Source organism: Scyliorhinus torazame, chromosome 6 (genome assembly GCF_047496885.1).
Source record: "Scyliorhinus torazame isolate Kashiwa2021f chromosome 6, sScyTor2.1, whole genome shotgun sequence".
Taxonomy (NCBI): domain Eukaryota; kingdom Metazoa; phylum Chordata; class Chondrichthyes; order Carcharhiniformes; family Scyliorhinidae; genus Scyliorhinus; species Scyliorhinus torazame.
In genome coordinates, this window is record NC_092712.1 from 43,326,034 (window position 1) to 43,353,174 (window position 27,141).

The 27,141-nt window shown below is 47.7% G+C and overlaps 1 protein-coding gene across 1 annotated transcript in view; it reads right to left on the bottom strand.

The window, feature by feature from the left end:
• The window catches only part of LOC140424765 (obscurin-like), a 1,044,598-nt gene that overhangs the window by 700,536 nt on the left and 316,921 nt on the right, over nt 1-27,141 (bottom strand). The window contains 2 exon segments of the mRNA XM_072508149.1: nt 488-754; nt 26,388-26,654. Of these exon segments, the coding sequence (XP_072364250.1) occupies nt 488-754; nt 26,388-26,654 (534 nt within the window).

The following is a 27,141-nucleotide window of genomic DNA, read 5'->3' on the forward strand; positions in this document are numbered from 1 at the left end:
TGAAATGCTCATGTAGAGAGTGGATGCAAATAGCCTCCTTCTATGCTGTAACTTATCTATGATTCTAAGATGTCAGGCTTTACAATCCAAGGAAATTGCAAGTGCACCAAAAACCCCTTTCAACACCCTTAAAAATGGGTACACTTCATATGAAACAATAAAAAATTATGCAGAAAAGCAGGAAATCTTCAAATGTTTCTTCGTTTGATAGGAACATTTGAGCAATCCGATACCAGCCTTAGAAACTAAAGAGCTACTCTCAAAAATCCCAATAAATTCCAGGACAAAGATCGAGTTTTGAGGGCCTTCATCTCCTTTTTCATTAACTTTATTTATGATCTGGTGCGTGGACGCAGACCTCAGAAAAATAGTCCCCTTAAAAAAGCCTTACTTCTTTTTCAACCTCTAAATGGTATACAAAAAGCTTCCTCCATTTGTTTTTCACTATTTGTCAGTCTACAATAAGACAGCCAACAGTACTGCATACCTTGGATAGTGACTTTAGCACTTGCTTTGTCGCTGCCTATGTCACAAGTATACAGTCCAGCATCAGTTTTATTCAGGTCATGTACTATAAGACAAAGTGTTTTTCCAGCATGCAGTAGTTCATATTTGTCACTTGAACCAAGAACCACATCATCTTTTTTCCAGACAGGAATGACTTTAGGCTTAGATACTTCACATTCCAGTGTTATCATTCCTCTCTCTTCTCCAACGATGTCATCCAAGAATTTCATGAAGACCACTGGCTTTTCTGCAATATGAGAGATAGAGTACAAATACAGTAAGATTCATTTTCAAAATCTCCGGAGTGGCTACAGATTCATGTTGCGAGATGAATTGTTCTAGCACGACTGACTTTGGTTCGGGGATAGTAGTGTCGTGATAATGGTCTGGATTTTCACAGAGCCGGGAGGATTTGGGAGCCCTTTAAAAACGACGGGCTGTCCTGATTTTGGGATTCCCGGACTTTCTGATTGTTGAGAGCGCCTTTAAAGGATACCCACTGGCTCCTGCCAAAAGTCCACATCTAGCACTCTTGACCAGGTTGGCTTCAATGCAGATATAGCAATGTCCTATTCTTCAACAATTTTTATGGAGGTGGGCCAGGTTTTTAAAGAGTCATGATTCACAGCCCCTCATGGAGCTAGGAACCCTAATGTGCATCAGAAATCCCTTCAAAGCTTAAGTTCAAAAGGTCCTCCCCATGCCTCACCCTATGTCAAGCTATGCCCCTCACCCCACCTACCATGCCCCCTACGGCTCTTAATGACCCTTATGTCAAGCTCTGCCCTTCAACCAAGTCCTTATGGCCCCTCATTCCTCTCAGACCAAGTTCTGCCCTTCCAACCACATCCTATAGCCAATGTAAAAAAAAGCTTCAGAGAAAGTAATTCTTTCACGACTTTCTAGCCAAAAGGCAATAAAAGTTTCAATCTTTCAGAACATTCAAAGTATCGACAACAAAACCACAAACATGTGAAACTATTTAACATTGTGTAAACAAATATTGTGAAATTGACAGCAGTGATCAGGGAGCATGAGCTGTCCATCAAACAACATTTTATCTGGGGCTCAGGTGTTTTAACAAGCAAAATAGTTGTCTGGGCGCCAAGCCAGAGGCATAAGGGACCATGGTGGGGTTGGAAGGACATTGTTTGGCATTGGGGGTAAGTGCGGAGAAAGGGGGTGGGTAAAGTGCATGTGTTTTGAATGGTTGGCACATGGGACGTTTGGAGGTTGAAGAGATGTGAAGGATGAGGGATCATAGAATCATAGAATTTACAGTGCAAAAGGAGGCCATTCAGTCCATCGAGTCTGCACCGGCCCTTGGAAAGAGCACCCTACTGTAGCCCAGGCCTCCACCCTATCCCCATAACCCAGAAACCCCACCAAACCCTTTTTGGACACGAAGGGCAATTTAGCAATGGCCAATTCACCTAACCTGCACATCGTTGGACTGTGGGAGGAAACCGGAGCACACCCACGCAGACACAGGAAGAACGTGCATACTACGCACAGACGGTGACCCAAGCCGGGAACCCTGGAGCTGTGAAGCACAGAGCTAACCACTGTGTTACCGTGCCGCCCAAGGGATGGAGGATCTCTCTGATTTTATGTTAACTGCGGTGAAATTCCATTGTACTGAAGCTAGCATTGTAAATAGCCCACATTCAAGCAGCATGCCCCAAAATGTTTCATTGTTCAACTGGTCTAACACCAGCCCACACTCACCTCAAAGCAATGAAGATCCCGCCTTTGGAAGCACTTTCTGCCAAGGCAGGTGGCTCAGCTTGAAATTTTTCTGACTCCCACTACCCACGAGGATGAAATTCCTTGATCTTACTATCAAATGGCACTTACTGATGCTGAGTGTGGGTTCCGTCAGGACCACATAGCTCCTGACCTCATTGTAACCTTGGTCCAAACATGGTCAAAAAAGGTACGGTTTGCTGAGAGTAACTGCCCTTCACATCAAGGAAGCATTATATGGGGCTGTTTAGCACACTGGGCTAAATCGCTGGCTTTGAAAACAGACCAAGGCTGGCCAGCAGCACGGTTCAATTCCCGTAACAGCCTCCCCGAACAGGCGCCGGAATGTGGCGACTAGGGGCTTTTCACAGTAACTTCATTGAAGCCTACTTGTGACAATATGTGATTTTCATTTCTTTTCATTCATTTCATATGAAACAAAAAAGAGTGGCTAAGGTAAATATTGGTCCATTAGAGGATGAGAAGGGAGATTTAATAATGGGAGATGAGGAAATGGCTGAGGAACTGTACAGGTTTTTTGGGTCGGTCTTCACAGTGGAAGACACAAATAACATGCCAGTGACTGATGGAAATGAGGCTATGACAGGTGAGGACCTTGAGATGATTGTTATCACTAAGGAGGGAGTGATGGGCAAGCTAATGGGGCTAAAGGTAGACAAGTCTCCTGGCCCTGATCAAATGCATCCCAGAGTGCTAAAAGAAATGGCTCGGGAAATTGCAAATGCACGAGTGATAATTTACCAAATTTCACTAGACTCTGGGGTGGATTGGAAATTAGCAAACGTGACACCACTGTTTAAAAATGAGGTAGGCAGAAAGTGGGTAATTATAGGCCAGTTAGCTTAACTTCGGTAGTAGGGAAGATGCTGGAATCTATCAAGGAAGAAATAGCGAGGCATCTGGATGGAAATTGACCCATTGGGCAGACACAGCATGGGTTCATAAAGGGCAGCTCGTGCCTAACTAATTTAGTGGAATTTTTTGAGGACATTACCAGTGCGGTAGATAACGGGGAGCCAATGGATGTGGAATATCTGGATCTCCAGAAAGCTTTTGACAAGGTGCCGCACAAAAGATTGCTGCATAAGATAAAGATGTATGGCATTAAGGGTAAAGTAGTAGCATGGATAGAGGATTGGTTAATTAATAGAAAGCAAAGAGTGGGGATTAATGGGTGTTTCTCTGGTTGGCAATCAGTAGCTAGTGGTGTCCCCCAGGGATCAGTGTTGGGCCCATAATTGTTCACAATTTACATAGATGATTTGGAGTGCAATGCGTCCAAGTTTGCAGACGGCACTAAGATGAGTGGTAAAGCAAAACGTTCAGAGGATACGGGACGTCTGCAGAGGGATTTGGATAGGCTAAGTGAATAGGCTAGAGTCTGGCAGATGGAATACAATGTTGACAAATGTGAGGTTATCCATTTTGGTAGGAATAACAGCAGAAGGGATTATTATTTAAATGATAAAATATTAAAACATGCTGCTGTGCAGAGAGACCTGAGTGTGCTAGTGCATGAGTCACAAAATGTTGGTTTACAGGTGCAACAGGGGATTAAGAAGACAAATGAAGTTTTGTCCTTCATTGCTAGAGGGATGGAGTTTAAAACTAGGGAGGTAATGCTGTAATAGTGAGGCCACACCTGGAGTATTGTGTTCAGTTTTGGTCTCCTTACCTGAGAAAGGACGTTCTGGTGCTGGAGGGTGTGCAGAGGAGATTCACTGGGTTAATCCCAGAGCTGAAGGGGTTGGATTACAAGGAGAGGTTGAGTAGACTGGAACTGTACTCGTTGGAATTTAGAAGGATGCGCGGGGATCGTATAGAAACACATAAAATTATGAAGGGAATAGATAGGATAGATGCGGGCAGGTTGTTTCCACTGGCGGGTGAAAGCAGAACTAGGGGGCATAGCCTCAAAATAAGGGGAAGTAGATTTAGGACTGAGTTTAGGAGGAACGTCTTCACCCAAAGGGTTGTGAATCTATGGAATTCCTTGCCCAGCGAAGCAGTTGAGGCTCCTTCATTAAATGTTTTTAAGATAAAGATAGATAGTTTTTTGAAGAATAAAGGAATAAAGGGTTATGGTGTTCGGGCCGGAAAGTGGAGCTGAGTCCACAAAAGATCAGCCATGATCTCATTGAATGGCGGAGCAGACTCTAGAGGCCAGATGGCCTACTCCTGGTTCTTATGTTCTTATTTGACTGAGTGCAGCATCAAGGAACCTGTGCAAAATCCAAGTCAACTGGTATCTGGTAGAAAACTCTTCACTGTGTGTGAAGTCATTCATAGATCAAATGATTATGGTTATGGTTGTTGAAGGCCAATCATCTGTCACAAGATGTTGCTTCAGGAGTTACTCAGGGTAGTGTGCTTAGCCTAACCATCTCCAGCTGCTTCATCACTGACCTTCCCTCCAAATTAAGTGCAGAAGTAGTGATGTTCACTGATAATTGCACAATATTCAGTATTATAGCCATCTCCTCAGATATTAAAGTAGTCCATGCAAGCAGCAAAACCTGGAGAACTTTTAGGTTTGGGCTCCTTAATGCCAAGTAATATTTACACCACACAAGTGCCAAACAATGACCAACATCCAACAGGAGAGACTGCAATAACTTCCAAACACGTGTCACATTGGACTTGAAACATTAACTCTGTTTCTCTCTCCACAGATACTGCCACACCTGCAGAGTTTTTGCAGCACTTTGTTATTATTGCAGATCTTCAGCATCAGTAATATTTTGCTTTTATAAAAGAGAGAATCTAACCTACTCCCCTTGGCATTTAATGGCATTACCATTGCTGAATCTCCACCATCAAAACCTGGGGCCTATATTGACCAGAAATGTAACTAGGATGGAATCCTGAGCAGTACAGAGGATGGAAATTCTGAGGAAAAGACTTACAATAAGGTACTCCATAATAGATTAATGAATAAGGGCAGAGAATTTAGAATCATGGGGCAAGTGGCAGAGTCGACTGCATTGCTGGCTTATTAACAGAAAGCAGAGAATGGGAGTAAAAGCTGGTTTACTCAGGGTTAAATGTTTTGCAAGGTCAGCGCAAGATTTCCAAGGAGACTCGGAGCTGAATGTGGCATGATGACAGTTTGAGAGTTTGGACAAAGTCCGGTGATAAAGATGGCATGAGGACAGAACGGGAGCATCAGGGAAACCACAGGGATGAAAGAGGCACAAAGACAGAGTGGGAGTTCCAGGGAGGCTCTTGTGGAAAGTGGCACAAGGACAGACAGGAATATCTGGGAAACTCAGGGATGAACATAAGAACTAGGAGCAGGAGTAGGCCATCTGGCCCCTCGAGCCTGCTCCACCATTCAATGAGATCATGGCTGATCTTTTGTGGACTCAGCTCCACTTTCCGGCCCGAACACCATAACCCTTTATTCTTCAAAAAACTATCTATCTTTATCTTAAAAACATTTAATGAAGGAGCCTCAACTGCTTCGCTGGGCAAGGAATTCTATAGATTCACAACCCTTTGGGTGAAGAAGTTCCTCCTAAACTCAGTCCTAAATCTACTTCCCCTTATTTTGAGGCTATGCCCCCTAGTTCTGCTTTCACCCGCCAGTGGAAACAACCTGCCCGCATCTATCCTATCTATTCCCTTCATAATCTTATATGTTTCTATAAGATCCCCCCTCATCCTTCTAAATTCCAACGAGTACAGTCCCAGTCTACTCAACCTCTCCTCATAATCCAACCCCTTCAGCTCTGGGATTAACCTAGTGAATCTCCTCTGCACACCCTCCAGTGCCAGTACGTCCTTTCTCAAGTAAGGAGACCAAAACTGAACACAATACTCCAGGTGTGGCCTCACTAACACCTTATACAATTGCAGCAGAACCTCCCTAGTCTTAAACTCCATCCCTCTAGCAATGAAGGACAAAATTCCATTTGCCTTCTTAATCACCTGTTGCACCTGAAAACCAACTTTTTGAGACTCATGCACTAGCACACCCAGGTCTCTCTGCACAGCAGCATGTTTTAATATTTTATCATTTAAATAATAATCCCTTCTGCTGTTATTCCTACCAAAATGGATAACCTCACATTTTTCAACATTGTATTCCATCTGCCAGACCCTAGCCCATTCACTTAGCCTATCCAAATCCCTCTGCAGACTTCCAGTATCCTCTACATTTTTTGCTTTACCACTGATCTGAGTGTCGTCTGCAAACTTGGACACATTGCCCTTGGTCCCCAACTCCAAATCATCTATGTAAATTGCGAACAGTTGTGGGCCCAACACTGATCCCTGAGGGACACCATTAGCTACTGATTGCCAACCAGAGAAACACCCATTAATCCCCACTCTTTGCTTTCTATTGATTAACCAATCCTCTATCCATGCTACTACTTTCCCCTTAATGCCATGCATCTTTATCTTATGCAACAACCTTTTGTGTGGCACCTTGTCAAAGGCTTTCTGGAAATCCAGATATACCACATCCATTGGCTCCCCGTTATCTACCGCACTGTTAATGTCCTCAAAAAATTCCACTAAATTAGTTAGGCACGACCTGCCCTTTATGAACACATGCTGCGTCTGTCCAATGGGACAATTTCCATCCAGATGCCTCGCTATTTCTTCCTTGATAATAGATTCCAGCATCTTCCCTACTACCGAAGTTAAGCTCACTGGCCTATAATTACCCGCTTTCTGCCTACCTCATTTTTTAAACAGTGGTGTCACGTTTGCTAATTTCCAATCCGCCGGGACAACCCCAGAGTCTAGTGAATTTTGGTAAATTATCAGTAGTGCATTTGCAATTTCCCTAGCCATCTCTTTTAGCACTCTGGGATGCATTCCATCAGGTCCAGGAGACTTGTCTACCTTTAGCCCCATTAGCTTGCCCATCACTACCTCCTTGGTGATAACAATCCTCTCAAGGTCCTCACCTGTCAGAGCCTCATTTCCATCAGTCACTGGCATATTATTTGTGTCTTCCACTGTGAAGACCAACCCAAAAAACCTGTTCAGTTCCTCAGCCATTTCCTCATCTCCCATTATTAAATCTCCCTTCTCACCCTCTAAAGGACCAATATTTACCTTTGCCACTCTTTTTTGGTTTATGTATTTGTAGAAACTTTTACTATCTGTTTTTATATTCTGAGCAAGTTTACTCTCATAATCTATCTTACCCTTCTTTATAGCTTTTTTAGTAGCTTTCTGTTGCCCCCTATAGATTTCCCAGTCCTCTAGCCTCCCACTAATCTTTGCTACTTTGTATGTTTTTTCCTTCAATTTGATACTCTCCCTTATTTCCTTAGATATCCACGGTCGATTTTCCCTCTTTTTACTGTCCTTCCTTTTTGTTGGTATAAACCTTTGCTGAGCACTTTGAAAAATCACTTGGAAGGTTCTCCACTGTTCCTCAACTGTTTCACTATAAAGTCTTTGCTCCCAGTCTACCTTAGCTAGTTCTTCTCTCATCCCATTGTAATCTCCTTTGTTTAAGCACAAAACACTAGTGCTTGATTTTACCTTCTCACCCTCCATCTGTATTTTAAATTCCACCATATTGTGATCGCTCCTTCCGAGAGGATCCCTAACTATGAGATCCTGAATCAATCCTGTCTCATTACACAGGACCAGATCTAGGACCGCTTGTTCCCTCGTAGGTTCCATTACATACTGTTCTGGGAAACTATCGCGGATACATTCTATAAACTCCTCCTCAAGGCTGACTTGACCGACCTGGTTAAACCAATCAACATGTAGATTAAAATCCCCCATGATAACTGCTGTACCATTTCGACATGCATCTGTTATTTCTTTGTTTATTGCCTGCCCCACCATAATGTTACTATTTGGTGGCCTATAGATTACTCCTATCAGTGACTTTTTCGCCTTACTATTCCTGATTTCCACCCAAATGGATTCAACCTTATCCTCCATAGCACCGATGTCATCCCTTACTGTTGCCCGGATGTCATCCTTAAATAACAGAGCTACACCACCTCCCTTACCATCCACTCTGTCCTTCCGAAAAGTTTGATACCCTCGGATATTTAACTCCCAATCGTGACCATCCTTTAACCATGTTTCAGTAATGGCCACTAAATCATAGTCATTCACGATGATTTGCACCATCAACTAGTTTACCTTATTCCGAATACTACGAGCATTCAGGTAAAGTACACTTATGTTGGCTTTTTTACCTCTGTTCTGAATCTTAACACCTCGATCAGAAACCTCTCCTAAGTTATATTTCCTCTTAACCTTTCTCCTAATTTTCCTTGTCGTCGAACCCATATCTTCCTGTAACAACCTGCCGCGTCGCTTACCAGAATGTCCTTCAGCCAGAATGTCCTTCAGCCGCTCCGAGACATCCTTGACCCTTGCACCAGGGAGGCAACATACCATCCTGGAGTCTCGATTGCGTCCGCAGAACCGCCTGTCTATTCCCCTTACAATTGAGTCCCCTATCACTATAGCCCTGCCATTCTTCTTCCTGCCCAGCTGCGCAGCAGAGCCAGCCACGGTGCCATGAACCTGGCTGCTGCTGCCTTCCCCTGGTGAGCCATCTCCCTCAACAGTATCCAAAGCGGTATATCTGTTTTGCAGGGAGATGACCGCAGAGGACACCTGCACTGCCTTCCTACTCTTGCTCTGTCTTTTGGTCACCCATTTACTATCTCCCTCAGTACCTTTCACCTGCGGTGTGACCAACTCGCTAAACGTGCTATCCACGACGTCCTCAGCATCGCGGATGCTCCAAAGTGAGTCCATCCGCAGCTCCAGAGCGGTCAAGCGGTCTAACAGGAGCTGCAACTGGACACACTTCTTGCACGTGAAGGAGCCAGGGACAGTGGACGTGTCCCTGAGCTCCCACATCGCACACGAGGAGCATGACACGGGTCTGAGATCTCCTGCCATGTCTTGAACCTTCGGTTAACTTCAACAATTTCAATTTCCCCCCAAAAAATTTAAATAAATAAATAAACAACGAAGAAAAAAAATAAATAAATATACCAATGAAAAGAAACAGAAAAACAGAAACACTACTTACCAGTCACAAAAAGCACTTCCTCCCCACCCAGCTTTGAATTCCCACCTCGATTCAAATTCCCAAACTCACTCTTTGCTGTCTCACTCCTGGCTGTCTTCTCTCTGGCTCACTGGGAGTGAGTTTACAAGCGGCTCTTTTTAAACTGTCCTGAATTGACTCCCCTCCCCCACCTGCTTTTAGATCAAAGTAGATTAAAGTGACTGACACTTAACTGCCAACCAGTTATGTGAGTGGGTGGGGCAGCCCTTGTTAACCTACACTGCACAATACTAGCTTAATTTAAATTAATTTAAACTCCTGAAATTTAAAAGGAGCTGCCTTACTGATTCAATTCAATTCAATTCAATTCTACAGTCAGACTATCAACCGGTACAAGCAGCTCGACGCGTACCCCCTCCCACGCATATCTGACATGGTCAATCAGATTGCACAATATGGAGTCTTCTCCACAGTAGACTTGAAGTCCGCCTACCACCAACTCCCCATCCACCCGGAGGACAGCCAATACACTTTATTCATAGCAGATGACCGCCTTTATCATTTCTTTAGAGTTCCCTTTGGCGTCACCAATGGGGTCTCGGTCTTCCAGCGAGAGATGGACCGAATGGTTGACCAGTACGGGCTGCGGGCCACGTTCCCGTACCTGGATAATGTCACCATCTGTGGCCACGATCAGCAGGACCACAACGCAAACCTCCAAAAATTCCTCCATACCGCCAAACTCCTTAACCTCACCTACAATAAGGAGAAATGCGTGTTTCGCACCAACCGCTTAGGCATCCTTGGCTACGTAGTGGAAAATGGAGTCCTAGGGCCCGACCCCGACCGCATGCGCCCCCTCCTGGAACTCCCTCTCCCCCACTGTCTCAAGGCCCTGAAACGATGCCTGGGGTTTTTCTCGTATTACGCCCAGTGGGTCCCTAATTATGCAGACAAGGCCCGCCCACTCATCAAGTCCACAGATTTTCCCTGACGGCTGAGGGCCAGGCTTTCAACCACATCAAGGCGGACATCGCCAAGGCCACGATGAACACAGTCGACGAGTCCCTCCCCTTTCAGGTGGAGAGCGATGCATCAGACGTAGCACTTGCCGCCACCCTCAACCAGGCGGGCAGGCCGATGGCTTTCTTTTCCCTCGCCCTCCATGCCTCCGAAATTCGGCACTCCTCTGTCGAAAAGGAGGCCCAAGCCATTGTGGAAGCTGTGCGACATTGGCGGCATTACCTGTCCGGCAGGAGATTCAGTCTCCTCACTGACCAACGGTCGGCTGCCTTCATGTTTAACAATACGCAACGGGGCAAGATCAAAAATGAGAAGATCTTGAGGTGGGGGATCGAGCTCTCCACCTATAACTGAGATCTTGTATCGCCCGGGGAAGCTCAATGAGCCCCCTGTACATATCCCGCGGTACATGTGCCAGCGCACAAGTGGACTGACTCCGGGCTCTCCACAATGACCTCTACCACCCGGGGGTCACCTGGTTCTTCCATTTTGTCAAGGCCCGCAACCTGCCCTACTCCATTGAGGAGGTCAGGGCCGTAACCAGAGACTGCCAAGTCTGCGCAGAGTGCAAGCCGCACTTCTACCGGCCAGATAGAGCGCACCTGCGGAAGGCCTCCTGCCCTTTTGAGCTCCTCAGCTTGGACTTCAAAGGGCCCCTCCCCTCCACCGACCGCAACGTGTACTCCCTCAATGTAATTGATGAGTACTCCCGGTTCCCTTTCGCCATCCCATGCCCCGACATGACTTCTGCCACGGTCATCAAAGCCCTGCACAGCATCTTCACTCTGTTCGGTTTCCCAAACTACATCCATAGCCATCGGGGATCCTCCTTCATGAGTGATGAGCTGCGTCAGTTCCTGCTCAGCAAGGGCATAGCCTCGAGCAGGATGACCAGCTACAACCCCCGGGGAAACGGGCAGGTGGAGAGGGAGAACAGGCCGTCCTGCTGGCCCTTCGGTCTAGAACTCTCCTGGTCTCCCGCTGGCAGGAGGTCCCCCCCGACGCACTCCACTCCATCTGGTCGCTCCGGTACACCGCTACTAATGAGATCCCTCACGAACGTGTGTTTGCCTTCCCTAGAAAGTCCACCTCTGGGGTCTCGCTCCCAACATGGTTGGCAGTTCCTGGACCTGTCCTCCTCCGGAAGCATGTGCGGAGCCATAAATTGGATCCCTTGGTTGAGAAAGTCCACCTCCTCCATGCAAACCCACAGTACGCCTACGTGGCACACCCCAACGGGTGACAGGACACAGTCTCCCTCCTGGACCTGGCACCCGCTGGGTCCCCACCCACAACCCCCGACCTGATACCGCTCCTTCCTCCCCGGTTGCCTCATTCACCCTCCCACCAGCGAACCTCACCGCAGCCCCCACCCCAGCAGGATCCGTCCTCTCACTGGATCAACTGAGGGGTGACGAAGAAGAGGACAACACGCTCCCGGAGTCGCAGGTGACCACGCCGGTGCTCTTGACACCAACGCAGCATTTGATCGAGTGTGGCATTAAGGAGCCCTCGCAAAATTGGAGTCTACTGGAATCAGGAGGAAACCCTCCGCTGATTGGAATCATACCTGGCACAAAGGAAGATGGTTGTGGTGGTTGGAGGTTAATCATTTCAGTTTCAGTGCATATCCGAGGGTACTGTGTCACGAACCTCGCGATACAAGGCACCGAGTACGCCAATTTTAAACACTATGTCCTTGCCCATCTCTGCGCTTCTCTCTTGTTAGGACTGGATTTCCAGTGCAACCTCAGAAGCCTGACCCTGAACTTCAGCGGACCCCTACACCCTCTCACCGTATGTAGCCTCGCGACCCTTAAGGTCGCCCCTCCCTCGCTCTTCGCGAACTTCACCTCCGACTGTAAACCCATCGCCACCAGGAGCAGGCGGTACAGTGCCCAGGACAGGACTTTTATCGAGTCGGAGGTCCAGCGGCTCTTGAGGGAGGGGATCATCAAGGCCAGTAATAGTCCCTGGAGAGCCCAAGTGGTGGTCGTCAGGACCGGGGAAAAGAACTGGATGGTTGTAGACTACAGCCAGACCATAAATCGGTACACGCAACTCGATGCATACCCCCTTCCCTGGATAGCGGACATGGTGAATCAGATTGCACACTACCGGGTTTTCTTCACGGTAGATCTTTTTTTTTAAAATATATTTTATTGAAATTTTTTTCCCAAACAACAATTTTTCCCCTCTTACAAATCAAACGTAACAATACAGAATATTTTTAACAATACACAAGTAACAAAACCCCATTATCTTTTGACCTAAACTAAACTAACCCCCCCCCCCCCCTTCCCCCTGGGTTGCTGCTGCTGGTCATCTGTCTTCCCTCCAACGTTCCCCTAGGTAGTCGAGAAATGGCTGCCACCGCTTGGTGAACCCTTGAGCCGATCCTCTCAGGGCAAACTTTATCTGCTCCAGTTTAATGAACCCCGCCATATCATTTACCCAGGCCTCCAGTCCGGGGGGTTTCGCCTCCTTCCACATGAGTAGGATCCTGCGCCGGGCTACTAGGGACGCAAAGGCCACAACATCGGCCTCTTTCGCCTCCTGCACTCCCGGCTCATCCGCAACTCCAAATAGAGTTAACCCCCAGCCTGGTTTGACCCAGGCCTTCACCACCTTCGAAATCACTCCCGTCACTCCCTTCCAATACCCTTCCAGTGCCGGGCACGCCCAAAACATATGTGCGTGGTTTGCCGGGCTCCCGCCACACCTCCCACATTTGTCCTCCACTCCAAAGAACCTGCTCAATCTTGCTCCCGTTATGTGTGCTCTATGTAGCACCTTAAATTGAATCAGGCTAAGCCTGGCGCATGAGGAAGAGGAATTTACCCTGCTTAGGGCATCAGCCCACATACCCACCTCTATCTCCTCCCCTAGTTCTTCTTCCCACTTTCCTTTTAGTTCGCCCACCGACTCCTCCCCCTCTTCCCTCATCTCTCGGTAAATCTCTGACACCTTGCCCTCTCCGACCCACACCCCTGAAAGCACCCTGCCCTGTATCCCCTGTGTCGGGAGCAACGGAAATGCCCTCACCTGTTGTCTAGTGAACGCCCTCACCTGCATACATCTCAAGAAATTTCCCCGGGGCAACTTATACTTTTCCTCCAATGCTCCCAAGCTCGCAAAAGTCCCATCTATAAATAAATCTCCCACCCTCCTAATTCCCAACTGGTACCAGCTCTGAAATCCTCCATCTATTCTTCCTGGGGCGAACCTATGGTTGTTCCTGATTGGGGACCCCACCAGGGCTCCCCGCACCCCTCTCTGTCGCCTCCACTGTCCCCAGATATTCAATGTTGCCGCCACCACCGGGTTCGTGGTAAAGTTTTTAGGTGAGAATGGTAGCGGTGCCGTCACCAGCGCCTCTAAACTCGTCCCTTTACAGGACTTTCTCTCCAGTCTTTTCCACGCCGCTCCATAAGACCATAAGACATAGGAGCGGAAGTAAGGCCATTCGGCCCATCGAGTCCACTCCGCCATTCAATCATGGCTGATTTCAACTCCATTTACCCGCTCTCTCTCCATAGCCCTTAATTCCTCGAGAAATCAAGAATTTATCAACTTCTGTCTTAAAGACAGTCAACGTCCCGGCCTCCACCGCCCTCTGTGGCAATGAATTCCACAGACCCACCACTCTCTGACTGAAGAAATTTCTCCTCATCTCTGTTCTAAAGTGACTCCCTTTTATTCTAAGGCTGTGCCCCCGGGTCCTAGTCTCCCCTGCTAATGGAAACAACTTCCCTACATCCACCCTATCTAAGCCATTCATTATCTTGTAAGTTTCTATTAGATCTCCCCTCAACCTCCTAAACTCCAATGAATATAATCCCAGGATCCTCAGACGTTCATCGTATGTTAGGCCTACCATTCCTGGGATCATCCGTGTGAATCTCCGCTGGACCCGCTCCAGGGCCAGTATGTCCTTCCTGAGGTGTGGGGCCCAAAATTGCTCACAGTATTCTAAATGGGGCCTAACTAATGCTTTATAAAGCTTCAGAAGTACATCCCTGCTTTTATATTCCAAGCCTCTTGAGATGAATGACTACATTGCATTTGCTTTCTTAATTACGGACTCACGGTGCAAGTTTACCTTTAGAGAATCCTGGAATAACTCCCAAGTCCCTTTGCACTTCAGCATTATGAATTTTGTCACTGTTTAGAAAATAGTCCATGCCTCTATTCTTTTTTCCAAAGTGCAAGACCTCGCACTTGCCCACGTTGAATTTCATCAGCCATTTCTTGGACCACTCTCCTAAACTGTCTAAATCTTTCTGCAGCCTCCCCACCTCCTCCATACTACCTGCCCCTCCACCTATCTTCGTATCATCGGCAAACTTAGCCAGAATGCCCCCAGTCCCGTCATCTAGATCGTTAATATATAAAGAGAACAGCTGTGGCCCCAACACTGAACCCTGCGGGACACCACTCGTCACTGGTTACCATTCCGAAAAAGAACCTTTTATCCCAACTCTCTGCCTTCTGCCTGACAGCCAATCGTCAATCCATGTTAGTACCTTGCCTCGAATACCATGGGCCCTTATTTTACTCAGCAGTCTCCCGTGAGGCACCTTATCAAAGGCCTTTTGGAAGTCAAGATAGATAACATCCATTGGCTTTCCTTGGTCTAACCTATTTGTTATCTCTTCAAAGAACTCTAACAGGTTTGTCAGGCATGACCTCCCCTTACTAAATCCATGCTGACTTGTCCTAATCTGACCCTGCACATCTAAGAATTTAGAAATCTCATCCTGAACAATGGATTCTAGAATCTTGCCAACAACGGAGGTTAGGCTAATTGGCCTATAAGTTTCCATCTTTTTCCTTGTTCCCTTCTTGAACAGGGGGGTTACAACAGCGATTTTCCAATCCTCTGGGACTTTCCCGGACTCCAGTGACTTTTGAAAGATCATAACTAACGCCTCCACTATTTCTTCAGCTATCTCCTTTAGAACTCTAGGATGTAGTCCATCTGGGCCCGGAGATTTATCAATTTTTAGACCTCTTAGTTTCTCTAGCACTTTCTCCTTTGTGATGGCTACCATATTCAACTCTGCCCCCTGACTCTCCGGAATTGGTGGGATATTACTCATGTCTTCTACTGTGAAGACTGACGCAAAGTACTTATTTAGTTCCTCAGCTATTTCCTTGTCTCCCATCACAAAATTACCAGCGTCATTTTGGAGCCCAATGTCAACTTTTGCCTCCCGTTTGTTTTTAATGTATTTAAAGAAACTTTTACTATCATTCCTAATGTTACTGGCTAGCCTACCTTCATATTTGATCCTCTCTTTCCTTATTTCTCTCTTTGTTATCCTCTGGTTGTTTTTGTAGCCTTCCCAATCTTCTGACTTCCCACTACTCTTTGCCACATTATAGGCTTTCTCTTTTGCTTTGATGCATTCCCTAACTTCCTTTGTCAGCCATGGCTGCCTAATCCCCCCTCTGATAACCTTTCTTTTCTTTGGGATGAACCTCTGCACTGTGTCCTCAATTACTCCCAGAAACTCCTGCCATTGCTGTTCTACTGTCTTTCCCACTAGGCTCTGCTCCCAGTCGATTTTCGTCAGTTCCTCCCTCATGCCCCTGTAGTTACCTTTATTTAACTGTAACACCTTTACATCTGATTCTACCTTCTTTCTTTCAAATTGGAGATTGAATTCTACCATATTATGATCACTGCCTTCTAAGTGCTCCCTTACTTTAAGATCTTTAATCAAGTCTGGCTCATTACATAACACTAAGTCCAGAATGGCCTGTTCCCTCGTGGGCTCCATCACAAGCTGTTCCAAAAAGCCCTCCTGTAAACATTCAACGAATTCCCTTTCCTTGGGTCCACTGGCAGCATTATTTACCCAGTCCACCTGCATATTGAAGTCCCCCATGATCACTGTGACCTTGCCTTTCTGACATGCACTTTCTTTTTCGTGGTGCATTTTGTGCCCCCGGTCCTGACCACTGTTAGGAGGCCTGTACATAACTCCCATTATGGCTTTTTTGCCTTTGTGCTCCCTCACCCTCCATCATCCATCTACGTATCATTGCCACATTGGCGGCCCAATAGAAATCGCCCAAGTTCGGTAGTGCCAATCCTCCTCTGTCCCTACCACGCTGAAGGAACCCCCTCCTTACTCTCGGAACTTTCCCTGCCCACACGAAGCTCGTGATGCTCCTGTCTATTTTATTAAAAAAGGTCTTGGTGATTAGTATAGGGAGACATTGAAATACAAATAAGAACCTCGGGAGGACCATCATCTTAATTGCTTGCACCCTGCCCGCCAGCGATAGAGGCTGCATGTCCCACCTCTTGAAGTCCTCCTCCATTTGTTCTACCAGCCGTGTCAAATTAAGTCTGTGCAAGGTTCCCCAGCTCCTAGCGATCTGAATCCCCAGGTATCGAAAGTTTCTTTCCACTTTCCTTAGAGGCAAGCCTTCTATCTCTCTACTCTGGTCCCCTGGATGTATCACAAATAATTCACTCTTCCCCATGTTTATCTCCACGGTAGATCTGAAGTCCGCATACCACCAGCTTCCAGTCCGCCCGGAAGACCGCCACTACACTGCCTTTGAGGCAGATGGCCGCCTCTTCCACTTCCTCAGGGTCCCCGTCGGTGTCACCAATGGGGTCTCGGTCTTCCAAAGAACGATGGACCAAATGGTTGACCAGCACGGGCTGCGGGCCACGTTCCCGTACTTGGATAATGTCACCATCTGCAGCCATGATCAGCAGGACCACAACGCTAACCTTCAGAAGTTCCTCCAAACCGCCCAATCCCTTAATCTCACCTACAACAAGGAGAAATGCGTTTTCCGCTCAACCCGACTAGCCATTCTCGGCTATGTCATGGAAAACGGAATCCTAGGGCCCGACCCCGACCGCATGCGCCCCCTCCTGCAACTCCCCCTTTCCCACTGCCCCAATTCCCTGAAGAGCTGCCTGGGGTTCTTCTCATATTATGCCCAGTGGGTCCCCAACTATGCGGACAAAGCCCACCCACTTATCAAAGCCACCACCTTTCCCCTGACGATTGAGGCCCGCCTGGCCTTCAGCCGCATCAAGGCAGACATTACCAAGGCTGCGATGCACTCGGTGGACGAGTCCATCCCCTTCCAGGTGGAGAGCGATGCGTCAGACGTCGCCCTGGCCGCTACCCTTAACCAGGCAGGCAGGCCCTTAGCCATCTTTTCCCATACCCTCAACGCTACCGAGATTCTACACTCCTCTGTCGAAAAGGAAGCTCAAGCCATTGTGTAAGCTGTGTGACATTGGAGGCACTACCTGGCCGGTAGGAGGTTCACCCTCGTCACCGACCAACGGTCGGTAGCCTTTATGTTCAACAACACACAGCGGGGCAAGATCAAGAATGATAAGATCTTGAGGTGGAGAATCGAACTCTCCACCTATAATTACGATATCGTGGATCATCCTGGGAAGCTCAATGATGCGCCAGCACGCAAGATGACCGACTTCGGGCCATCCACAATGACTTCTGTCACCCGGGGGTCACCCGGCTTCTCCACTTCATCAAGGCCCGCAACCTGCCCAACTCCACCGAGGAGGTCAGGGCCATGACCAGGGACTGCCAAGTCTGCGCGGACTGCAAGCCGCACGTCTATCGGCCAGACAAGGCCCACCTGGAGAAGGCAACCCGCCCCTTTGAGCGCCTCAGCGTCGATTTCAAAGGGCCCCTTCCCTCCACTGACCGCAAGGTGTACTTTCTCAACGTCGTTGACGAGTACTCCCATTTCCCCTTCGCCGTCCCATGTCCCGCTACTGTCATTAAGGCCCTGCACAGCATCTTCACCCTGTTTGGTTTCCCCACTTACGTCCATAGTGACAGGGGCTCCTCTTTTATGAGCGATGAGCTGCGTCAGTACCTGCTCGGTAAGGGCATTGCCTCGAGCAGGACTACCAGCTACAACCCCCGGGGAAACGGACAGGTGGAGAGGGACAACGCGACGGTATGGAAGGCCGTCCTTCTGGCCCTACGGTCGAGAAGTCTCCCGGTTTCCCGCTGGCAGGAGGTCCTCCCCGACGCGCTCCACACCATTCAGGCGCTCCTCTGCACAGCCACGAACGAGACTTCTCACAACCGTCTATTTGTCTTCCCCAGGAAATCCATCTCCGGGGTCTCGCTTCTGTCCTGGCTGACAACACCGGGGCCTGTCCTACTCCGGAAGCACATCAGGAGCCATAAGTCTGATCCCCTGGTCAGAGGGTCCAGCTCCTACATGCCAACCCTCAGTATGCCTAAGTGGCACACTGCGACGGACGACAGGATACAGTCTCCCTCCGGGATTTGGCACCCGCCGGTTCCTCAGCGACCATCACCAACGCTACAACCCCCGGGGAAATGGGCAGGTGGAGAGGGAGAACGCGACGGTACACCGCCTTGTCACCACCGACCGAATCCCTCATGGTGGGCTACAAGCTGCCCCCCTGGGGATCCTGAACACCGCCCCCGCCCCTACACGGCCTACATCCCCCCTTCCCCCATCGCTGACACATCATGATGATGCTCCAGACGACACGCTCACGGAGTCAACGAGTCCAACACCCGTGCCCGCAGCGAAGCCGGAGCTGAGGAGATCACAGAGAACGATTAAGACTCCGGACAGACTCGATATGTGAGCCCACTTCACCCCCGCCGGACTTCAATTTTTAACAGGGAGTGAATGTGAATGTGGTGAACATATTGCAACTGCAATTCACCACTGTATTGTACTGTACTATGTTGATGCCCCTGTGGGCTCCGCCTGTGTACTCCACCCCCTCGGGAGTGGTATATAAACCTGCAGCCTGTAGGCGGCACTCAGTACAGAGCAGTCGCAGGCAGGCACAGATCTAGCTTATTAAAACCACTGTTCACTTCTACTAATCGTCTCATGTGAATTGATGGTCGCATCAAACACCACTGGTAACGCATTGCATGTATTACCGTACTGCCACTGTATTACAGGTGCCACAGTAAATCCCAGCCTGTTGGCTCCTCCCAGCAGGCGATGTATAAAAGTGTATGCTCTCCTGCGCTGCTCCCATTCTGGTTCCAGCTGCAGGAGGCACAACATCTTGTGCAATAAAGCCTCGATTGTTTCACCATTCTCGTCTCGTGGTAATTGACGGTACATCAAAGGCACAAGTCAGGAGTGTGATGGAATACTCTCCATTTGCCTGGATAAGTGCAGCTCCAAAAACACTTAAGAAGTTCGACACCATCCAGGACAAAGCAGCCCGCTCGATTCCTCCCCCTTCCACAAATTCACTTCCTCCACCACCGCGATCAGTAGCAGCCGTGTGTACCACCTACAAAAATGCACTGCAGAAACTCACCAAGGCTCTTTTTTTATTCTCCTTTTTCACAATTTCTTCAAAATATACATCCACCAACAAACAGTAAACGGTAACGAATACAACAGCGATCCCATCCTCACACCAATCCCCAAACAACAGCCCGCATGACAACATAAACATCAAATGAAAAACAAAACGGAATCAGGAATTGCCCATAGTCACCTTTGATATATGTAGTCCACCGCCCCACCCCACCCTGCTAATATTCAAGGCCATCCAATCCCCAAAAGTGTACAATGAATGACACCCATGAATTGTAGAACCCCCCCCCCCCCCCCCCCCCCCCACACCCCTCCAAGGCTCCTCCCCTCCACTTCGTCTCAAAAACACCTCACCCAGTATTGGTCCCCTCCCCCAGCTATTCATCCCTCCTAGGCTCATCGAAACCTGTTCTACCAGGCTCTAATGGCCACAGCCCTCCCCCCACTACACTCCCGTTCACTTGCCAGCTTAAACCAGCCAGTGTGGAGGCCGCTGCCCCAGCCTCACTCCCCTCCAATCCCCTCCCCCCTGCCCGGTCCCAGGAAAACAAAGACATCGCCTTTAACACACAATCCCAGTGTAAACACACAAACCCCAAACAGCCATCATTGCAAAACAAAATCCCAACTCTTACCTTGTCCAAATACACAACGTCAACTCATTTAGCACACATGTGTGAAAACATAAAGCTACATACACTCCTACAAACCCCCTACCCTCAGTAAAAGTAACCCTCAGGCCCATTCCTCAATTCTGCCCCAGTCCTTCTGCCTTCACAAACACCTCCGCCGCTTCCACCGTCTCAAAATAAAGTCTTCGGATTTGTAGGTCACCCTCAACTTAGCTGGGTACACTATGCCGCATCGCACCCTGATGTTATACAGCGCCGTCTTCACTTGGCCAAAGGCCGCCCGTCTCCTCGCCAACTCCACATTAAAGTCCTGGTATATACGTATAACAGCTCCAGCCCACTGCACCTCCTGCTTCTGCTATGCCCAACACAGGACCTTCTCCTTCACGCAGTACCTATGGAAACAAATAGTCACTGCTCTTGGCGGTTCATTCGCCTTCGGTATACTCCTCCACGTCCTAGGAGCCCGATTCAGTTCGTACCGAGTTGTTGGGGGAGGGAGGAACAGCTCCGCCAACATCTTAGCAAAATACTCTGTCGGCCTCGGGTCCTCCACCCCTTCAGGCAGACCCACGATCCTCAGGTTTTGCCGTCTAGATCTGATTTCCAAGTCCTCCATTTTGACTCGCAGACGCTTGTTGGCCTCCACCACCCTCTGCAGCTCCTTACCCATCGAGGTGAGTTGATCACTGTGTTGCGACAATGCCTCTTCCACTTCCTTCAGTGTCTCACCCTGCTCCCGCACCTCGGCCGATCCTGTCGATACCACCGCCCTCACCGGGGCAATCGCCTCCTCCACCAGCACCTTCAATACCGCCACCATCTCCTTCCTCATCACCTCCATGTGCTTTGTGAACTGTTTTTCAAGTTTCACGACCGTCACCTCGGTCATCTTTTCTGCCGTGTGCAGTGCGGCATCACCCGGCGACCCAGCCTCCGCCTTCCTTCCAGTTCCTGAGCCGACCCTTCCACTCGACGGTGAACCTTCATTAGCCCCCTTCTTCACTGCTGTTTTCCTTTGGGTTTTAGACATCTTTCTTCCTTCTGTCTTCCTGCACTTATTTAACCAAAAATTGCCCTGTGACCGGGCATTAAATTCTGAAATATCAAGCCTCGAGCAGGAGCCCTCCAATGTGCGACCTCCTCCTACATGCCGCCACCGGAAGTCTCTCACCAAGGCTCTTTAGACAGCACTTTCCAAGCCCACGATCGCTACCATACATCTAGTCCAAGAGCAGCAGATACCTGGGAACACTACCACCACAAAGTTCCCCTCCAAGTCATTCATCATATAGACCTGGTATCATGAATATAGAAATTTCTAGTGGTCCACTGTCTATTTTTGTCTCTCTCTTGCCATTTATATATTGAAAAAAACTCTTCCTCTCTTCTTTCATGTTACTAGCTAGCTTGCACTCATATTTCATCTTCTTCCCCCTTATTGCTTTTTTTGGTTGTCCTTTGCTTGCTTTTAAAGGCTTACCAATCCTCTGGTTTCTCACTAATCCTCGCCAATTTGTATGCTTTTTCTTGACTTCCCTCGTTAGCCATGGATGCCTTGTCTTCCCCTTAGCATGTTTCCTCCTCAAAGAAGAACGAACAAAGAAATGTACAGCACAGGAACAGGCCCTTCGGCCCTCCAAGCCTGCGCCGACCATGCTTCCCGTCTAAACTAAAATCTTCTACACTTCCGCGGTCCGTATCCCTCTATTCCCATCCTATTCATGTATTTGTCAAGACGCCCTTTAAACATCACTATCGTCACTGCTTCCACCACCTCCTCCGGCAGCGAGTTCCAGACACTCACTACCCTCTGTGTAAAAAACTTGCCTCGTACATCTCCTCTAAACCGTGCCCCTCATGCCTTAAACCTATGCCCCCTAGGAATTGCCCCCTCTACCCTGGGAAAAAGCCTCTGACTATCCACTCTGTCTTTGCCCCTCATAAGTTTGTAGACCTCTATCAGGTCGCCCCTCAACCTCCGTCGTTCCAGCGAGAACAAACCGGGTTTATTCAACCGCTCCTCATAGCTAATGCCCCCCATACCAGGCAACACTCTGGTAAATCTCTTCTGCACCTCTCCAAAGCCTCCACATCCTTATGGTAGTGTGCCAATCAGAATTGAACACTATACTCCAAGTGTGGCCTAACTAAGGTTCTACACAGCTGCAACATGACTTGCCAATTTTTATACTCAATTCCCCGGCCAATGAAGGCAAGCATGCCGTATGCCTTCTTGACTACTTTCAGTGACCTGTGGACCTGTACACCTAGATCTCTCTGACTCTCAGTACTCTTGGGGATTCTACCATTCACCGTATAATCCCTACCTGTATTCGACCTTCCAAAATGCATTACCTCACATTTGTCCGGATTAAACTCCATCTGCCATCTCTCCGCCCAAGTCTCCAAATGATTTAAATCCTGCTGTAGCCTCTTGACAGTCCTCGTCGCTATCCGCAATTCCACCAACTTTAGTGTCGTCCGCAAACTTACTAATCAGACCAGGTACATTTTCCTCCTAATCATTTATATATACTATGAACAGCAAAGGTCCCAGCACTGATCCCTACGGAACACCACTAGTCACAGCCCTCCAATCAGAAAAGCACCCTTCCATTGCTACTCTCTGCTTTCTATGACCTAGCCACTTCTGTATCCGTCTTGCCCGCTCACCTCTGATCCCGTGTGACTTCACCTTTTGTACCAGTCTGCCATGAGGGACATTGTCAAAGGCCTTACTGAAGTCCATTTGGACAACATCCACTGCCCTACCTGCACCAATCATCTTTGTGACCGCCTCGAAAAACTCAAGTTAGTGAGACACGACCTCCCCTTCACAAAACCGTGCTGTCTCTCGCTAACACGTCCACTTGCTTCCAAATGGGAGTAGATCCTGTCTCGAAGAATTCTCTCCAGTAATTTCCCTACCACTGACGTAAGGCTCACAGGCCTGTAGTTCTCTGGCTTATCCTTGCTATCCTTCTTAAACAAAGGAACAACATTGGTTATTCTCCAGGCCTCCGGGACATCACCTGAAGACAGTGAGGATCCAAAGATTTCTGTCAATGCCTCGGCAATTTCCTCTCTTGCCTCCTTCAGTATTCTGGGGTAGATCCCATCAGGCCCTGGGGATTTATCCACCTTAATATTTTTCAAGATGCCCAACACTTCTTTTTGGATCTCAACGTGACCCAGGCTATCTACACAACCTTGTCCAGACTCAACATCCACCAATTCCTTCTCTTTAGTGAATACTGAAGCAAAGTATTCACTTAGTACCTCGCCCATTTCCTCTGGCTCCACACATAGATTCCCTCCCCTGTCCTTCGTGGGCCAACCCTTTTCCTAGCTACCCTCTTGTTTTTTATGTACGTGTAAAAAGCCTTGGGATTTTCTTTAACCCTATTTGCCAATGACTTTTCGTGACCCCTTTCAGCCCTCCTGACTCCTTGCTTAAGTTCCTTCCTACTTTCATTATATTCCACACAGGCTATGTCTGTTCCCAGCCTGTTCGCTGTGACAAATGCCTCCTTTTTCACTTTCACAAGGCCTACAATATCTCTCGTTATGCAAGGTTCCTAAAATTTTGCCATATTTATCCTTCTTCCTCACAGGAACATGCCGGTCCTGAATTCCTTTCAACTGACATTCGAAAGCCTCCCACATGTCAGATGTTGATTTACCCTCAAACATCCGCCCCTAATCTAGGTTCTTCAGTTCTCACCTAATATTGATATAATTAGCCTTCCCCCAATTTAGCACATTCACCCTAGGACCACTTTTACCCTTGTCCACCAGCACTTTAAAACCTACTGAATTGTGGTTACTGTTCCCAAAATGCTCCCCTACTGAAACTTCTACCACCTGGTCAGGCTCATTCCCCAATACCAGGTCCAGTACAGCCCCTTCCCTAGTTGGACTATCTACATATTGTTTTAAGAAGCCCTCCTGGATGCTCATTACAATCTCTGCCCCGTCCAAGCCCCCAGCACTAAGTGAGATGCATTTCTGCTGTGCGTCCCGAATAACCCCCCAAAACTCCTGCTATTGCTGTTCCAGTGTCTTCCCCGCTAGGCCCTTTTCCAATCAACTTTGGCCAGCTCCTCCCTCATGTCTCTGTAGTTACCCTTATTTAATTGTAATACCGTTAAATCTGATTCCAGCTTCTCCCTCTCAAACTGCAGGGTAATATTGTGGTCACTGCTCCCTAAGGGTTCCTTCACCTTAAGATCCCTAATCAAGTCTGCCTCATTGCACATCACCAAATCCAGAATTGCCTGTTCCCTAGAAGGCTCTGTCATAAGCTGCTCCAAAAAAAATCTCTTAAACATTCCACAAATTCCTTTTCTTGGGATCCGCTGGTTTAGTGCAGTGGGCTAAGACAGCTGGCTTGTAATGCAGAACAAGACCAGCAGCGCGGGTTCAATTCCTGTTCCAGCCTCCCCAAACAGGTGCTGGAATGTGGCAACTAGGGGCTTTTCACAGTAATTTCATTGAAGCCTACTTGTGACAATAAATGATTATTATTATTACTACCAACCTGATTTTCCCAGTCCACCTGCATATTAAAGTCCTCCATGATTATTGTTATATTGTCTTTTTTACATGCTTTCTTTATCTCCTGATTTATTTTCTGCCCCACATCCTGACTACTGCAGCAGGATGTACTGTTTGGTCTGACATTAGCATTGACACCTCTTGATGGACCTGGCTGGCGGCCAATGAGCTGTTTGGAAATTGCTTAGTTTAGATTCAATGCTGATTGGTGCTGAATGTTCTGGAATGTTCTGTAGGGCAAGAAGGGTTTCATTTTGTTTTTAGTTTTGTTTTGATCAGAAGCTGAAGGGTCACAGTCCTGATGTCTCTCTCTCACCTTACGAACTCGGTCCAAAGATCCAAAGTAAAGACCTTTTTCTCTGCACAGCCAAATTGAACTGCAGGAAAGTCCAGTCCAGCAGCAGCTGAAGGCAGGGTCAGTTGTTTAAAAACAAGTCAAAAAATCTTGTGTGGGAACTCTGTTCTTATCTCAGAAAGGCTGTTGGTCATTCTGGTGGCGCTGCGAAAAACTAAGAATTAAACAGGCTGGAAGCGGATCTTCCGAGTGAAGGCCTAGGTTAATACACGTTAAAGTGACTCCCCAGAGGGAATCCTACAGCCTGGGAACTCTGACTGAATGTTCCAGCCAGAGAAGATCTTCGTTAGCAATCCAACCGGTGGTTTCAATCATTCCTCACGTCCTGCGAGGACAGCCTGCTGTTCTAACGACTTCAATATCCGATACATGGACACTCATCTTCTATTTCATATTAATTCTCTTATTATTTTTACCCCTTGGTTTGGGTAGAGGGTGGGGCAGTAAAAGGGAGGAGGAGTAGAACAGCTGGCCATTATTCTATTATAAATATTGCATGTCTTTTCTCTATTTTTGTTATAAATAAACAGCTTTGTGTTTCACTTAGAAATTTGGTGCCTGTCAGTCATTGGAGCAGTCAAGGGCCAAAGATCTCAGAAACCAGATGCAAATTATTGGTTAATTGACTTCTGATGGGCCTCCGGGGCCTGTGGGGCTGGAATTGGTCGTGCACGAGCCCAGGATGTCGTAACAAGTACCAACGACTATTAACAATAAAATGCTTTTGACGAAAATCCCTAGCGTAGCTGCATAGTGGAAAGCTGAAGTATATATATGAGTCAATGTCAATTCACATTCAGCGACATTAATGGGGCGGCACAGTAGCACAGTGGTTAGCACTCTTGCTTCACAGCTCCGGGTTCCCAGGTTCGATTCCCGGCTTTGGTCACTGTCTGTGCAGAGTCTGCACGTTCTCTCTGTGTCTGCGTGGGTTTCCTCCGGATGCTCCGGTTTCCTCCCACAGTCCAAAGATGTGCAGGTTAGGTGGATTGGCCAAGCTAAATTGTCCTTAGTGTCCAAAAAGGATAGGTGGGGTTACGCGGCTAGGGGAGGTACGGTAGGGTGCTCGTTCCATGGGCAGGTGCAGACTCGATGGGCCAAATGGCCTCCTTCTGCACCGTAAATTCTATGATTCTATGATTAAAACTTTAATGGTTTCATTTCGAATCAACAATAATGGGGAGCTTACCTCGAACATTCAACTGTGCTTTTTCTGTCACATCTCTCACTTTCAGCATAACCATTCCAGTGTCATCAAGCGTTACACCTTTCAGAATTAATGTGTGTCTTTTTCCTTTTTTCTTCATCTCATTGAAATTGTTTGCGTATAAGGGAGTATCATTTAGAAACCACTGAACATCTTCAACATCATGGGACAACTCACATGAATAAACTAGATTACTGTCCTCCTCGGTATCGATATCTTCCAAATGTTTTGTTATTTCTATTTTCAGAGCTGCAAATGTAAATACAAACATAGTTACATAATGTTTCGATTTTGAATAATATACATCATCTACGTGCAATGTGGTCAACTTTCGGAGTTTTCATTCCAGGCACACTTCTTTTTCGGAAATGATTTTTGTAGAATTTTTAATGTTTTGTACAAAAGATGACAAAAGACATAAGCAAACACTTTTTACAAAATACTCACTCCCACCTCCCCCCCACTCATCTCCCAGCTCCCGCCATCCAAACTACCTTCCCAACAGTGAATAAACCTCCAAGACCGAGCAGTGACCAATTCTTTAAAGTATACTATAAACGGTCACCATCTACGATGGAACCCCTCAATCGACCCCCTTACAGTGTAAATGACCTTCTCGAGGTAATTAGGGATGGGTTTATTTCGATTTGGGTGCACAGGGTGGAGAGGTTAGAACATAGAGCATACAGTGAAGACGGAGGCCATGCGACCCATCGAGTCTGCACCGACCCACTTA